The sequence below is a fragment of the Vespa velutina genome, chromosome 7, assembly GCF_912470025.1.
Source record: "Vespa velutina chromosome 7, iVesVel2.1, whole genome shotgun sequence".
Classification (NCBI taxonomy): domain Eukaryota; kingdom Metazoa; phylum Arthropoda; class Insecta; order Hymenoptera; family Vespidae; genus Vespa; species Vespa velutina.
Genome location: NC_062194.1, coordinates 2,128,301 through 2,145,658, shown reverse-complemented (window position 1 = coordinate 2,145,658; position 17,358 = coordinate 2,128,301). Strand labels below are relative to the sequence as shown.

Here is a 17,358-nt window from a genome sequence, read left to right as displayed (position 1 = left end):
AAATAATTCTTATTTTTGCTAATAAACAATACTACGTCATATTATGGTTCTTTTTTTCTCTCTAATTCCCCCCCACCCTCCCGTTACAGAGAGAAAATTACGAAAGAAATAAAAATATTACTTTTGATTTTAATATCAATGATTTCCTTTCTCTTTTTTTTTTCTTTTTTTTGCTCTTTTCAAAAATGTCTTTATAAAAAATGTAATATATATGTATATATGTATATATATATCATCAAGTTACTATAAAAAATTGATAAACCTTTAATACCACATGTTTTTTTTTATATTCAGTTCCAGGAATGTGTGTATGCACGTGTATTAATTCTTTTTTTTTTTCAAGGTGTGCCATATATACGCACGCATACAGGCGCGTGCGCGCGCGCGCGCACACACACACAAAAAGCACATGTCGCAAAGATTTATTACAGGAATATTCTGGTCCACCGAAGTATAACAAATCATTATCTTGTGTTCTTAATATAAAGTATAATAAATTTATATAACAATATTATTATCAATAATTTTCGATACGTACTACAGGTGCTTTTACAAATACAAATACCTTTACAAATGAAAACAATATAACATCAACAATTTATTATTATCATCAATTGTAGATATATATACTACGTGTGTATGTGTATATATATATATATATATATATATATATATATATATATATATATATATATATATGTATATATAGAATACTATACTTAAGGTAATAAATAATTGCGCTTTAAATAATTCAATAATTACACATAAAATTGTGTACTTTCTGGTATGTAGCTATAATAGAATTTTGTTTAGAGATATTCATTTACATATATACAATAGGACGTGATAAAATATATGCTAATGACCTATATGATCACGTTAATTATCTTTAATATCTAATTCTACAGTGTCAAGATTTATATGTCGAGTGTGTGTATATATATACATACATTATATATATATGTATGTATTTATGTATGTATGTATGTATGTATGTATATATTCTAAGCATTTAAGGCTTTTCTTTGTTTATAATATATTCCTGTCTGTTGTGTTTAATCTATTTAGAACATCTTATATTAGCGTTCCCTTTTTTTATTTCACACTTTTATGTGCTTGGACATTGCATGATCTTACAAACAAATGATTGTGTAGATTCTTTTATTTTTTCTTTCTTTTTTTTTCTTTTTTCTTTTTTTTATTTTCTTTTTGCTCTTGTCTTTATTTATTTATTTTTTTTGTTTTCCTTTGCTCGCTTTCAATGAAAATTATTATATCTCGCAATGCAATAATAATACGTGTGTAAGTCTTATTAGAATATCATCTAATACTTTCTTTTCGATATTAATATATGACATTATATTAAAAATTAAATTATCTACAGTCATTGTCTTGATTGCTCCTTTTAAATATTTCAATATAGATTATTTACAGGTATATAAAAACGCATTAAGGAATGTTGAAGAAAAAAAAAAAAATATATATATATATATATATAAAAATAAACTATATAAAATATATAATAAAATTAGAACATAACTTTTTATAAGAATTGGTATAAACAGAATGACTTATTCTAATTATAAATTAATTATGTTATAATTAAACAAAAATTAACAGTTCGTGGTCTTTCATCGATTATATATCTTATAATTAAAACTATACGTGTTTTCTGGCGGAGCATGCATCTTTAAAATTGGTTGCATTGAAAGGTACAAAATAATCATCGTGCAAGTGTCTTATAATCGTTTCGATCGGACAGAGCTTAGAATCTCTTTTCGTTTTGTTAGTGTCATCGTGTTCGACGTACGTCGCGCTATAAAAATTGGCATTTCTACAAAATGGTATTTTTTGCGTGAAATCTTTACCATTAATCAATACGCGAAAATAAAAATCACTGGCAACGTGATCCTCGTTTTTAGAATTAATCTTATATACTTCGATAATAAAACGAGAAGCATAATGCGGTATAGTTACTCTATCGGATACTATGCCCAACGCAGTGGCAAGATATTCTAATGTTTTGTCGTGACCAGAGTATAAAACTATTTTTGGTTTCGCTTCAGATATAATGCGAAGCATATAAGTTACTATACTACGTAATAGTCCGTATGCTCTAAGTAAACCATATTTTTTTCTACTGTTACTCTTAGCAAGTTGTTTAGCTTCCCATTCGGTATATGCGAAAAGACCAGTTACGTGTTCGGTTTTAACGCAAATTCGTTGCGTTTCAAAGTCTACACATGGCAAGGAGGCACCGTGACAGACGTAAGTTAATAGAGCGTCTCTTAAGGTATTTGGATCAATGGATTGAGCTTGTTCTGGAATTTCGAAAACCGCGTTCGATGCCTGTCTTATCAAATCGGTCACTGCCGGATGAGATTTCAAATGATCTGACATTTCCTAGAAATATAAAACATCTATAATATGATGAATTTATTTGTATTCATTATTATATTTAATTATTCTATGAAAAATAAAATAAATTAAATTACCTTTAAGTGTTGCTTAAAAAATCTTTCGGCAGCTGGACAGACACAATCGACGTTACAAAATGCATAACTTTGACTTTCCTGTAACGTTATCTTAGCAAGATTTTGAAAGGTATCATTTTCTAATAGCGCATACAACAATGCAACGGCACTCTGTACCGTTCTTCTATATCTGGTACTATAAACAACTACATCCTTGCTTGATATAGTACCGTTTCCTAAATTAAGCTTATGGTAATACGCATTTCTCAATGTGATTCCGGTTTTTAACAATTGTCCAATACCGAGCGTCGTAAGTTGTCCTATCTTACAATCCTTTGAATTACTTGGTAACATTGGAAAACCATGGAATGGTCCTAAAAATTGTGCCCATGCCGTTCTGGAATAACTCGAGACGTTTTGTAGAAAAGCTAGATAATTTGAATAAACGTTTTCTAATTCCGGAAGTGTACCAAAGTCGCCGCCGCAATTAACTGCGCTTATATTTCTTATATGAGCCAAGGGTCCTCGATCTCCATGACGAATAAACATCACTATACCGCCCAATGTTAAACTCCCGTCAATTTTTCCTAATTATCAGAGATAGATAGATAGATAGAGAGAGAGAGAGAGAGAGAGAGAGAGAGAGAGAGAGAGAGAGAAAACAATAATTATGTGTACATATATAACGTATACACATATATATATATATATATATTAAATATGTGTACATATAATCTATCATTTTTTTCCATTTTATTTACTAACCTATTAGATAAATAAATTTATTCAATTACCTTCGACCTCTGTTTTAATGTCATTCGGTGAATTACAAAATCGAAATATCTTCTTCGTTTTAATATCCGATTTCAAATTACGCGGATATTCTCTTATCAACAAATCACCGTTCAACGTTCTAGCTTGCATCGAACTCTTCTCATCGATTCCAATATATTTGTACATTCCTGTTGAAATATCAAACGTAAGATTCTTATCATTTGTTTTTTTATTTATTTATTTTTTTTTTATTTCTTTTTGTTGATTATTAAAGAATATATCATCATTTTTTTATACCTATTATTTTTATTAATCAATTCCCTCTTTGTAATTTTTGAATGCCCGACGATAAACACTACGCTAATTTTTTAGATATTAGAACAAAACTGTACTATGATACTATGAAAAGAATAACAATGAAATTTTTATCGATACGTTTTTATTAGCCATTTTATTACCCATCGATTATTTTTATCGACGAGTAATTCTTCGTATAAATTTTGATAAGTTCGATTAATTAAACATTTCATTGACTCTATCTCGCAAGCTCACTGAAATTTCAAATTTGACGTTGATATATACCAAATACATTGTTATTTTTACGTAACAAAATAATACATAATACAAGATATTTATCGATTAAACGTTAATCATATTAGTCTTTTACGTAATAAATAAATAAATAAATAAATAATCGTAAGTATCATTTTACGTTATTTATTAACGTTGATTACTTTAAACACTTGTACATATGTACGTAGTTAATAAACGTTGATACTCTTCATCCGGTATCTCTAGTCTTTGAACCAAGGAATTAGAGAAGACGGAAGTCGTGAGTATAGAGTAAAAAAAAGAAAAAAAAAGAAATCATTAAAATAACAATTAATTATAATTGGATTAACACGTCGTCTATATACGAATTTCCTATCGATGGTAAAATAAATGAGAGACAAACGCGAAAAGATTCTGTAACATTTCTTTTTTGAGGTTAAATAGGGATTCTCGTACTTGAGAAAATGTTAAGAACCACTGACCTGCATATACGTACATATGTACATATGTAACATACATACATATGTATCTTCTTAGCTTTTCTTAGGTACGTCGTTAATAATAATAATAAAATCGACGTTTTATATAAAAAGAACATTAAGGTCAGTTAATATCAATAATATTATTCGTATTAGAAGTTCTTTTTTTATCGCGTATTATTTAAAGGTTATCTTTTGAGAAAAAGAAAAATCGTAATTATATATGCATTGAAAAATTGTTGAATTATTATTATTATCATTATTATTATTATTATTATTGATTCATTTATGCGTTTGTAGGATCAAAGAAATGTGTTAACTTTTGTACGAGCAACGACCGAGCAAAGCAACGAGCAGTGAAATCGATCGAAATACGGATTTCGAGTAACTCAGAGAGAGAGAGAGAGAGAGAGAGAGAGAGAGAGAGAGAGAGAGAGAGAGAGAGAGAGAAAGAGAGAGAGTGAGAGAGGGTGAGTGAGAGAGAGAGAGAGAGAGAAAGAGAATGGGGAGAGGGAATATAGGTATAAAAGAAATATTATTATTATCTATTATTATACTCGATTCGAACGTTTGTATATACATCATATGACATACACACGTATGTACGCAAAGAAGGATCGTGTTCGCTGTAATATGACGTAAAATCAGGTAAATAAATATGAAAAAGTTAGTTAATATTTTCATCGTTGTAGTAGTTCTTCCTACGTAAACAGTCGATTCGTAACCTACATTCTATCTCGGACCGTGATAAGAGTCTGACGTAACAAGTGTTCAGAAATTAGCCCCTTTTTAAAAGGTACATTCGCGTTTTCTAGGCAAAAGAGGAAGAGGAGAAGAGAAAGAGGAAGCGAAAGATAAAGAGAAAGAGAAAGAGAAAGAGAAAGAGAAAGAGAAAGAGAAAGAGGAGTGGGAGATTGGAGAAGTAGAGATAATAGAAGGAGCAAAAGAAGTATAAGTAGTAGTAGAAGAGAAAGAAGGAAGAAGTAGAAGAGCATACGTAAGGATACTCGAAAAAAGACAAAGAAAATATATATATATATATATATATATATATACTTATATGTACATATATAAGTAAAAAAAGATAGATAGAGGAGAAATGGATTTACCTGCGACCAGCAGGAATATCCAAACGCTGAGAATCACGTAGCAGTAGAATGCACGATGCTGGTAGGAGATACGGACCATTTCCGCCAGCATTTTAGGACCGTGTTAGTTGAAGGAGCGTCGTGAGATGATAATGATGACGATGATAATGGTGATAATGATGATGAAGAAGAGGATGAAGGAGGATAGGCGTTACGACGATGATAACGGTAACGACGACGACGATAACGATAAAGACGATGACAATAAGTTAAGAAATTGTTGGTATTGGTGGTTGATCGATCAGTTTGGATCTGGATCCGTTTGATCGAATTTACGGATCTAAACTGCATCCTCGTTGTTCAGGCCTCGTTTGAGCGCCCTTTAGACGACATAGCAGCATCAGTAGCATCAGCAATAGAAACGGCAACAATAACAGCAACAGTAATAGTAACAGTGGTAATAGCAGTAGCAACAGTAGTAGCAGTAGGAGTAGCAGGAACAGTTAACGATGGTAACAGTAATAACAGTAGTAACAATATCAGTAGCACAACTTCCTTCTATAAGTCGAACGAAGCTCTCGTCTCTTACGATGATCGCCAACTAGATGTTCCTCGTCGTCGCGACGCCGAAACGCGTCGCGACCACCCACGGGAATCGACTTTTTGCGTTTCCGAGAGGCGCATAGCCGCTCCTCCTGTCGACGCTAATCAAGGTTAGGTCGAATAGTAGTAGGTACGCGCAAGCGCTCATTTCTCCTCTTAGCTTGAGCTTGCGCGAGCTTAAGCCGACCGGGAACAAGCTCACCCGAAATCCCTCTACTAACGTTTATTCTTATCGAAGACACAGCGCCGTGTTTTCGCGCGACTATATACATACATATATACGTACGTACATATATATATATACATAAATATATATATACAGCTAACTTAGTCGCTAACTTCTACGATTTTAACCACAAATGGATTCGTTTATTCGTTACTATTGCAAATTAATGGATATTTATCTCTTATATATCTTTCGTTTTACGGGTTTAAGATTATTATGTAAAGATACTTTTAAATCCTTTCTCTTTTCGAGATGATAAATTAGTTTTTGTTAAAGAATAGCATATTATTCGTCTGGGAAATTCATCGCGTCAAGATAATAATATTAAATATAATGCATAATTTGTGGTAGTTTGAGTGATATATTATCGTGTTGTAATTAGATTAATTTTCATCCAATTTAAATTATCGTGAATTGATAATAACAGAAAAATTTGTTTGAACAAATGCGTTCTTTTTTTAGAAAAAATTCAATTATTTCTTTCTATATATATAATTATACAAAAGTATACGTATTATATATATATATATATATATCTTTTCATGTGTTCTCAGTAAGAAAAGAAAAAAGCTATTGATAATAAAGAGAATCTATAATCTGTAATATTCTTATTAAATAATAAAATAAGATTACGGAGAATGAAGACTACGTGAGAATGAGAAGTTTTAAATTCAATCTTTCAATGGAACTTTTGAATTAACGAATCTTTTCTTTTCTTTTTTTTTTTTTTTTTCAGAATTCTAGAAACACCTACAAACATCATAATTACGTGAATAATCGTGAGATCCCTTAGTGCATACCATAAATAGTATACTTTATCATCATATATATATATACATATATACATACGTATGTATGTACATACATATAGTCAAAGGAACACAGAATGCGGGGGCGTTAGATTAGTAATCACAGTGAAGCGGTGCCGGTAGACGCGCACGATTACTAGTACGACTCGACTTCGTGGTTGTGTCTTGGTCTCGACGAGTAACTCGCATTAACTGCTCTGATACGAGATCCCGAGACTAACCACCAACTACGAACAATCTAGCCATCAACCTTAAACGGAATATATTTACGCTTATGGTATGTGGCTACGTAACGCATGCTGCGACTAAATTTCAGCTAGATCTCAACGAATTACGTCAGCGTCCCATCCGCTCTCTACTGTCATTTTTGTTTGTCACTTAAAAAAAAAAAAAAAAAGAAAAAAAAAAGAAAAAAAAAGAAAGAAAAAAAAAGAGAAAAAGAAAAAGAAAAAAATCCCAATTTAGAACGTCAACGAGAATGACACTTTTCTGGATCTTAATAATTCAAACGTTAAATATCTCGTTTTGGTATATAAAGTCTTAAGAATGAAACATTTATTACAAAGCTAATTAATTATTTAAACAATTCTTTTTTCAATTTAAAATGTGCTATGTTTGTATTCATTTATTCATTCATTCATTCATTTATTTATTTATCTTTTAATTAATTAATTAATTAATTTTTTTTTCTCTCTTTCTTTCTCTCTTTCTTTCTTTCTTTCTTTCTTTCTTATTGCACACCGTCGTCAGTGATACCAAGAATGTACGATACGTGTGATTTTTAGATACGACGATTATAATTACTATGTAATTATTAGAATGGCTCTCGCGTTGTACATTCTAGATCTAGATGCAACTTTTACTGAAATGTTTTTTTGCCCCTTTTTTTTTCCTTATATATATATTCTTTTTTTTTTTTCATTCTGTCAAGGTTTCGATATTATACAACCGTTTAGAAATATGTTAGCAAACAACGAACGTTATCGAAGGGAACGTTGATCAATTGTGAATTATTAAAGTTTTAATATATTTTGCATTATAATTTTCGGAGATAATTGATTAAGAAAAAAAAAAGAAGAAGAAACTTGCGATTAGTATGATTACGATATAATTACAATTACTTTTTGCTCTTATCTTTTTTCTCGTTGTTAAAATATTTTTTTCCTTTTTCTTTTTTTCTTTCACAAACATAATTAAACTATGATGATGCATCCATCGTTAAACTGTTATTGCATCAAGAGTTATCAGAGGGTTGAGTCTTTGAACTACATTTTCAAGGATTCCAACGTTGTCAAGAGCCCGCACTTTGCCTTACTCTTATTATCATTATCATCATTGATGAGCTTGCATCAACGAGTTTGATCTCACGGCCTTGACGAAATATCATTGTCGCTATAATGCAATCGTTCTTAGTTTTTTTCTTTTCTTTTCTTTTCTTTTTTTTTTTTTTTTTCTTGAAACTAGTCAAATAAATATAATAATTTTATTAAAAGAGAAATTGTCCGATAGTCTGAATTTCTATCTGTCTGTCTAAAACGTTGTAGTAAATCCGTTTATATGTAATTCCGTTTGTAGTTTAGAGAATGAATAAGAGAAGAATTAGAGTATAATTTTCGTAGGCTTTTCAAAAGTACTAGTTTAATAGTTACTTCTCGAAATGGAATTTAGTATCGGGGAAAAAGGAGAGAAAGCCTTTTTTGGTAAAGGATTTGCTCGTTTGATCGGCAAAGAATTGAAAAGGGGTTGTATTGTTCGTTGGCTTGTTAAACTTTCATCCCTTCCTATCTCTATCTCTCTCTCTCTCTCCCTCTCTCTCTCTCTCTCTCCCCCTTTTCTCTCTTCCTCTCTTTCTTCCTTTCTTTCTTTCTTTTCAGATGAGATTTACCAACGATCTACCACGAAGGTCTCAGCCAAGGTTTATTGAATAATAAGACTAAGATTACAGTTCTAGCCAGTGTATCTCGATCTCCAACCGAACATCAAGACTCTTTCTCTCTCTCTCTCTCTCTCTCTCTCTCTCTTTGACCCGAATTTGTCGAAGCTTTAGATAAAAATAAATTGGAACGCAAGTACGCTCGTTTTCAATTTACTTTTGAGAGCGCAAGTGAATTATGTTTAACCGCGAGATTGATTCACTCTCTCGTGGCCATGTAATTTCTCTCTTTAACGAGAATTTCAACTTGTTATCGTCGTTTCATTCGAAACACAAGGAATGATGGCAAGTCTGAATTAGAATAGTAGAATGACTGAGAATGGTGGTATACGATATTAATAATAAAAAGATCTTTTGTACAAGTTGACTTTCTCTTTTTTTTTTGCAGGATATAAAAGAAGAGGAAGGAAAGGATCTTACACACACACACACACACACACACACACACACACACGCGCGCGCGCGTTGTCTCAAAAGGATTTATCGAGATATACTAAAAGGACTTCTTTTTTCTTTTTTTTCTTTCTTCTTTTCTTCTTTTCTTCCTTTCTTCTTTTTTGCCAAGTTAAGAAAGAGAATACGAAATTTTTACCTCTGTAACATCGTCCTCTTCTATTATTCCTGCTCTGTGATCATTTTGTATAGATCTCTTTCATGGTCCATGATTATGTGTATTCTGTTTTCACCAATTTTTCTGATCTATCTTCCAAGAATTTTACCTCAGAAATATATACCTGCTCAGGTAGAAAAGAAAAGCAAACTATTTCGTTTTCGTTTACTTTTTAGGTTTCGTTTTCGTTTCTCTACAAAATCGTTCAACTATATTTTTCTTTCTATACCGGTAATAAAATGTAATACTTATCGATTATGATTTTTTTTTATTGGATCGTCCGATAAATAATATTGGAATTTGTAGTATTTTATACATTTAAATAGTTAGTAATTATTTTAATACATCTAAAAAATTAGTAGTTTATATTTAAAATTAAATACAGCTATAAAATATATGTTATACTATTGCATTATATATTCAATTCTATTATATTATATTTTTGGGTTAATCAATATGATAATATTTTGTATGTAGATATATATGTATGTGTGTGTTTATATATATATATATATATATATGTAAACAAAATACTAATATTAATACATAATAAAAATATTTTATAAATACAATATTTATTTCTATCTATAATTAAAAAATATATATATACATATATACATAAATTATATTATTAATGTAATTTATATTATTAATATTATTTAATATTATTTATTAGTATAAATTATATTATTAATATTATTTAAAACTATAATTATTATATTTCAATAATTAATTTAACAAATAAATTGTTTATTCATAATTAATAATCAGATAAGTGACAAATTTGTTTTATCAATTTTATGATAGAACTATATGGTTATTCACGCATATTATTAATTTTGTCCTTCGTAATTTCTTAATAAAGATCTTGTTAAACGCTTTGAAACGAGTGAGAGAACTTGTCTACCTTCAAACAGGATACGATTTTTCAATGGCGGCACTTTTACTTTTATGTATAATTCAAATCATTTTTTTTCTGACTTGTAAATATACTTTACTTTTCTTCCTTTTTTTTCTTTTTTTATCAGAAATTTTTTTTATTTCTTTTCTTTTTATTACCAATTAATTATACGATAATACGTGAATAAGGATATATATACTCAATGTATATCTGAAGATATACTTTCTCATATCAATGGAGGAGACTCATGAAAGCTAGGAAGGAAGTATCAAACTATAAACGTAGCAGTATTCATTGCATCCGTTCGACGTATTAGTATAATATGTAGAAGCATTACAATTTATCCAATCGATTCTTGCCAACCGTTTGTATATTGGATAAATAGTTTAATACCTTTTCTTTTTTTCTTTATTAGTACTACATTATAATAATATGATGTTATGTATAAGGTGTATATATATATATATATATATATATATATATATATATATATATTATATTATATATTTTAATTCATTATAATATAATAATATAATAAATTTGAATTATAATATAACATAATTAAAAATATATATATATATACATATAAAAATATTATAATATAATATTTTTATTATAATAATAAAAATATTGCATTTTAATATATTATTTTAATATAAATATTTTAAATTAAAATATTAACGATAACATTAAAGATATATCTAAACGATCATTAATTTTCATTGTCATATTATATCCTAATCATAATAATATATGTAGAAATTAAGCGAAATTCTGACTATTGACGTTAGAAATAATTGAAATGATAATAATAATAATAATAAATAGGAAAAAGAAGAGAAAAAAGAATTTCTTTCATTCTTACGAAATAAACGAAGAGTAATCGTTGAAGCAAAACACGTACGTATGCTGTATTTCGAAATACGCGGTAGATTTCGCGCGGCTTACGATCGAATTCGATTCTTCGTAGAGCGTTAGACCGGTCGGCGGAAAGGACCGAACGACGTGCCGAGGTCCGACGTAAACGGCCGAAGTTGAACGATGTAAGCACGCACGATCTTCGTAGCGGGAGTCTCGAACGGTGCGTCGGTCAGTTCGAATCCAGCTTTTCGCGACGAACAAACTAATTCGAGATAGATTGATATCGGTCGTAATCTTGTACAATAATCCCGAATAAAGAGAAATATTTGTATTTGTTTTACATTAATAATAGATTTAGAACAAACGATGACGACGTGTGAACAATTACGTGGTACAAGGAAGACATGTAGGTGAGAATATTCGTGATAAGAGAAATCGTAGAACGACCGAAGGAAGGAAGAAAAAAAAAGGAAAGAAAATACCTGATATAAAAGTAAAACCGGTAAAAGTGGTAATAGCGGTGGAAAGAAGAAGAAAAAAAAAAAGAGGAGAAAAAAAGGAACAAGAAAAAAGAAGAAAAAGGAAAGCAGACATTACGGTTTCGAAAGTGTCAACTACTGTGGAAAACAACGATCGACCATTCATCTTTCTCTTATTCTTTTATTATTTGTCGTCTTTTTGCAAAGAAATCAACACGAAAACTCAAGGTAAGTTTCTGCCGGTTTCTAACCGCAGCAACTCTTTCCATTTACGATTTGATCCGATAACGTTTATCGTAGTTTACGTTATATTGTTGAACCTCTCAAGATCTCGTTATAAGTTTATTAAATGATACGTACGTACGTACGTAATAAGGTATACGTATGTTGGGTTCATTTAATTGGGTAATAATTAATACTTTGTTTTTAATTTACGTAAATATGTTTAGAAATGAGAGACGATATCGTCGAATTTAACTAAAACAGAATTATTTTTCTTTCGAAAACTATATAAGAAATTCCCCTTCAGAGTCCAGTGACATCTCGCGGTGATACATAGTAAAATGAACTTTTTTGGTCTTCTTTCGTTTTTCTTTCGTTTTTTTTTTTCTTTTTCTTTCTTTTCTTTTCTTTTCTTTTCTTTTCTACGCTTATCGTTCAAAATTTCCAAAGATTTTTTTTCTTTCTTTCGACATATTTTTAGAAACGAATATTAAGAGACAAATATGTACTCTATAGTGTTTCAAATTATGACAGATTTATACAATTATTTTATAGTTATCGAAAAGATTTTTTCTCTTTTTTTTTTCTTTTTCTCGCTCTTTTTTTTTCTTTTTTTTTTTTTTGATACGATAGGAAACATTACGTTTAACGTTCTTTTTGTTCTTTTATTTGTTGATAGTTGAATGCGATAAAATCATATGATTTCTACACACATGTATATATGAATATATATATATATATATATATATATATATATATATGTATATATAGGGTGTTCAAAAGACAAATAAAAAAACATTTAATATTTATACAAATTATTTATAGAATATATTTATAGAATACAAAATAGAAATGCAGAGTAAAAAAGATCTTAGTAAATATAGATCGAAAGATTATTCATTTTCGAGATATAAACATTTTTCCTCGAAAATTCAACAACATCTTTATCGGGTGTTCTGACGAGTCATTACATATTAGGTTTTTCGTAATCCTTTCAAATTATTATATCAGGCGAAGAATACATTTTATTGTTTTTCAAATGTCTTCATAAAAAGAAATGTAAAGAATTGAAATCGGGCGAAATCGACGGGGGGAGGGGGGGGGGAACGAGTTCAACGCAAAATTAGGGTTCCGTCACGTCCAATCCAGAAATCAGACTGATTTACTGAAGACTTTGATGAAGTTATTGAAACGGAGAATGTAATTTTTTCATATAAAGACATCGAGTTGCTGACAATCGATTAATTGCCAATATAATTTTGGAAATTTAACGAGGACCATTAAAAATGCGATTTATAAATACTAAGGGAAAAAGCATATTGAGCAATAATTGAAGTCAGTAAGTCAATCGTGATACTAAAATGTTTGTATCTTGACCTTTCGACCTATGTTTACGAAAACTTTTTTACTCGGTATATTATCTTTTATTTACTGTATAAAAATTAAATGTGATTTTTTTTGAATACCCTGTATGTATGTATATATATATATATTTATATATTATGTATATATATATATTTATATATATATTTATATGTATGTATATATATATATTTATATATATATTTATATGTATGTGTGTGTGTGTGTGTATACACATACACACATATATCTAATCATTTATCACGAAATAATGGGACATATATTAGGTGGTTATATAAATAGAAGTACTTGTCGAAGTTATAGAGGGTGATTCCCCTCTACGTGATTGCAAATAATACGGAAGTACGTATCTATATACATACGTCGAATGATGAATTAGGCGAATTTTAGAAGTTAAAGAAAATCGAATGATCCTAATCGATAATCTAACTCAATCAATTTGTTATGTTATTAAATATATAAAAATATTGAGCTCTATCGATATAGAGATATGGTGTTAACTATTAAGAACTAGAGTTTAGAAGAATTTTCGAAAGTTACCGGGGAGATGCAACAGAGCAGTAAAATCAGAACACATTCAACACAATGTGCGTCTTAGTTCGTGTTGCTCAGCCATCGGAATGGGTATAAAAGATTCTGCACCAATTGCAATTATTTACTTGGATTATTTGTTTTATATTCTTTTTCTTTTCTTTCTTTTTTCTTCTTCTTCTTCTTCTTCTTTTTTTAACGTCACCACATTAATCACATATGTTTTGTCAAATTAGTGTTATTTTTTTTTCTCTTTCATCTACTTTATTATAATTCACGTTGTTTTATTTACGAAATAGGCGTGATTATTTTTTCTTTCATATCGATTATTTTTTTTTGTTCCACAGCCCACACGTCTGTTTTATTTTTATTTATTTATTTATTTTTTTTGTTTTTTCTTAATTTACAAGTCAATTATTATTTATTTATTATTTTTTTTAATTTACAAGACAGAAATATAAATCGAAATATCGATAATCATTTTTCATACGTATGTTTCATTCAATTATCGAATTATGATTATTTTTAAGTTATAGTTATTCTTTTTATTTTATTTTTTTTTTTTTTTTTATTTATTTACAAGATACGCTAGTAAAAAAAAATCGTATCAATGTAATCCTTCCTTTTTGTGACATGTTAATGAAGATTTTTGTTTCATAGATCCTTACATATGATGTATTTATTTACTTTTCTCCCCACCTCGGAAATCATGGATTTGATCGAACGTAACACTTTGATCGTTTTCGAGGTTAGACGAGATCATGAAACTAGTTCGAATGATCCAGTCACTTTATAGAGAAACGCGTTACAAATGTATTACTGACAAGTAAGAAAACTGACTATTCGATCTATTCCCGCATTTATTAATAGAAAGCGAACGTGGAAATGATGAAACTTTCATATTACATTATTCTAGTAAGATAATAATGAACTAGTCAAGAGTTAAATCTCTTTTCGATAAAAATCATACGTTTACATAATTATCAATCGATGTATCATTCGATTTTTTTTTTTTTTTTTTTTCAAACAAGAATATTCTTCAATAATTTCTTATGAATAAATTACTATTAATAGAGATAACAATTAATGAGATTGAGTAAATTTAAAAAAAGTTTTGTCAAAATTAAAATTAAACTTGATTAAAATTCAGAAAATAATGAAAAAAGGTAAAATTAAAAGAATTGAAAAAAAAAAAAGAAAAAGAAAGAAAACAAATGTGGACCGTAAAGATATAAAAGAAGAATAATCATATCTATTTTGTAAATAAAACAACGTGAACAATAATAATATAATAGAGTTGTTAATGGAGATGATAAAAAGAAAAAAAAAAGAAGGAAAAAGATAAAGATAAAAAGAAAGGAGAGGACAGAAAATCGTTAAAAAATATTGTTAGTAAAAAAAAAAAAAAAAAAGAAAAAAAAAGAAAGAAAAAAAATCGTCCCGTCGTTCTGAACATTGATAGAGAAATTTGATCGATCCTGTAGGATTGAGGATATTACGTTTATTGGATCAAACCGAAAATTCCCTAGGAAGATTTAAAACAATAATACTTAAACGATACATTAATTTCAAGCTGTTAATGCTACTGCGTAGGTTGGAAAGGGAGAGAGTACTGGTGGGAAGGGGGGGTGGGGTCTGTATGAAGGAGAGTGGGGAGAGGGCAAAGGTTCTCCTTCAGGCTGATTTCTTTTAAATCGTAAATATCGCTGATCTAGGAACATGTTTTTTTTCTTTTTTTTTTTTTTTTTTAATTAACTTGAAATTTAATCTCGACGTATAAAGGATCATTTTATACGAGATCGCGATTATTTTTGGCCGATTAATTTTTTTTTTTCGGGCAAATAATAAAAATGATATATTTAGGTAAAAATAAAATGATTGTCGTCGTCATCGTCGTCGTTCGCGTGATCGTTTAATGACGACGATGAGATGATTTAAAATCTATCATTAGAGATTGCGAAATATTCGTTATAATTCTTAAAGATTAAAAATTGGAATTAGACTAGAAGAATAAGGAGAAGAATGAAAAGAGGAAAAAGAAAAGATCGAAGTCATCGTCGAAACCGAAAGTGTTTGAAATAGTTAGAAGGGACGAGAGAGTTTATCTTTGATCTCTTTTTTTCTTTTCTTTCCTTCTCCTCCTACTCTTCTCCTCTTTCTTCTCCTCTTCTTTCTCCTCCTTCATCTATTTTTTTTTATCAACGATCTCTTGTCAAAGAAAAAAAAACAAAAGCAAAAAAGAGAGAAAACAGTAGTGCCGAGAGAGAGAGAGAGAGAGAAAGAGAGAGATACATGAACGATCAGCTCGGTGATGTGCGTCACATCGACGACGACGACGACGACGACGATAATGACGACGACGACGACGACGACGACGACGACGACGACGACGACGTCGGGTCAATCAACCGTCAGTGTTTATACTCGTTTGAACAACGACCCCGTAACAAATTGTTACCTCAGTTATACACCGAGGGGAATTATCCCGTCGTGCTTGTTCTACCAACGAATCACCCAGAGTTTCTGCCTTGTATAGTAAGCTCTCCCTCTGTTATATCGTCGTTAGTCGAGCCTTAATAATCTAATATTTTCCTTTTACATGTTTACGTGTATTTTCTTTTTTCTTCGTTTTTTTTCCCCTCTTCTCTCTTCTTTTCTTTTCTCCTTTTTCTCTTTCCCCTTTTCTTTCCCGTTTTCTTTCCTTTCATTTATTTTTTTCTTTTATTATTTTATATGTATATATATATATATGTATTTTTTTTTTCTATCATTTTTTGATTACTTCTTTTCGGTACTATTTTTTTAAGCTAGAAAAGATGTTTTGTTTCCTTTTCTTTCTTTTTTTTTTGTGGAAAATTTATTTCCTTTCTTGTCGTTATGAAATCATTATCATTCGTTCGTAGCCAGTTTTACTTTACGATTTTGAAGAGAAGAAATAAGGAAAAAATAAGAAAAAAAAAAAAAGAAAATAAAAAAAGGCGAAAGAAATAAAAAAAAAAAAAGAACACGAGAAAAGCAAAAAGTATGATTCATATCCACAGTATAATTATATCATAATTATATCTTTACATTCAATATAAATTATATCGATATATATATTTATTATTGATAGATATGTTAAATGATATAAATGATATCGTGATTTTCATGTTTTATATAATTCTTATTTCGAGACTTTCTAAAAAGAAAAAAAGAAAAAAAGAAAAAAAAAAACAAAAAGAAAAAGAAATTTAAGATTTACAAGAGAATTAATTCTTTGATGTTATATTTTATATATAAAAGCTCGTAATCGAATGTCATCGAAAACGTCATTTTTATCGGTTATATGGTAGATCAAAATTAGATGAATCGAAAAATAAGAAATAGAATGTTATTAGAAAAGTAAGGTGAATATTACGATCACCATCGTTATTCTCTTGACATTTGGGTTAAA

At 29.3% G+C, this 17,358-nt stretch overlaps 2 protein-coding genes across 5 annotated transcripts in view; one reads left to right on the top strand and one right to left on the bottom strand.

Annotated features, from left to right (window-relative positions):
- Positions 1–1,220: 1,220 nt before the first annotated feature.
- On the bottom strand, positions 1,221–6,562 carry LOC124950478 (2-phosphoxylose phosphatase 1). 3 transcript variants are annotated; one of them, XM_047497227.1, is made up of 4 exons: positions 5,389–6,562; positions 3,269–3,436; positions 2,496–3,061; positions 1,221–2,403 (listed from the first exon to the last, which is right to left on the bottom strand). In XM_047497227.1, the coding sequence occupies exons 1-4, from the start codon at positions 5,477–5,479 to the stop codon at positions 1,660–1,662; spliced, it is 1,569 nt and encodes a 522-aa protein (XP_047353183.1). In that variant the 5' UTR covers positions 5,480–6,562; the 3' UTR covers positions 1,221–1,659. The 3 variants fall into 3 exon arrangements, with proteins under 3 accessions (XP_047353183.1, XP_047353184.1, XP_047353185.1); XM_047497228.1 differs by lacking the exon at positions 5,389–6,562 and adding an exon at positions 4,283–5,179; XM_047497229.1 differs by lacking the exon at positions 5,389–6,562 and adding an exon at positions 3,546–5,178.
- Positions 6,563–11,505: 4,943 nt separating this feature from the next.
- Positions 11,506–17,358, top strand: part of LOC124950440 (patched domain-containing protein 3) — a 51,398-nt gene continuing 45,545 nt past the window's right edge. The window contains exon 1 of one of the 2 annotated variants that reach the window (XM_047497124.1): positions 11,506–12,017. The gene's annotated coding sequence lies outside the window, so the exon portion shown is untranslated. The remainder of the gene's footprint in view (positions 12,018–17,358) is intronic. The other variant, XM_047497126.1, reaches the window with a different exon arrangement.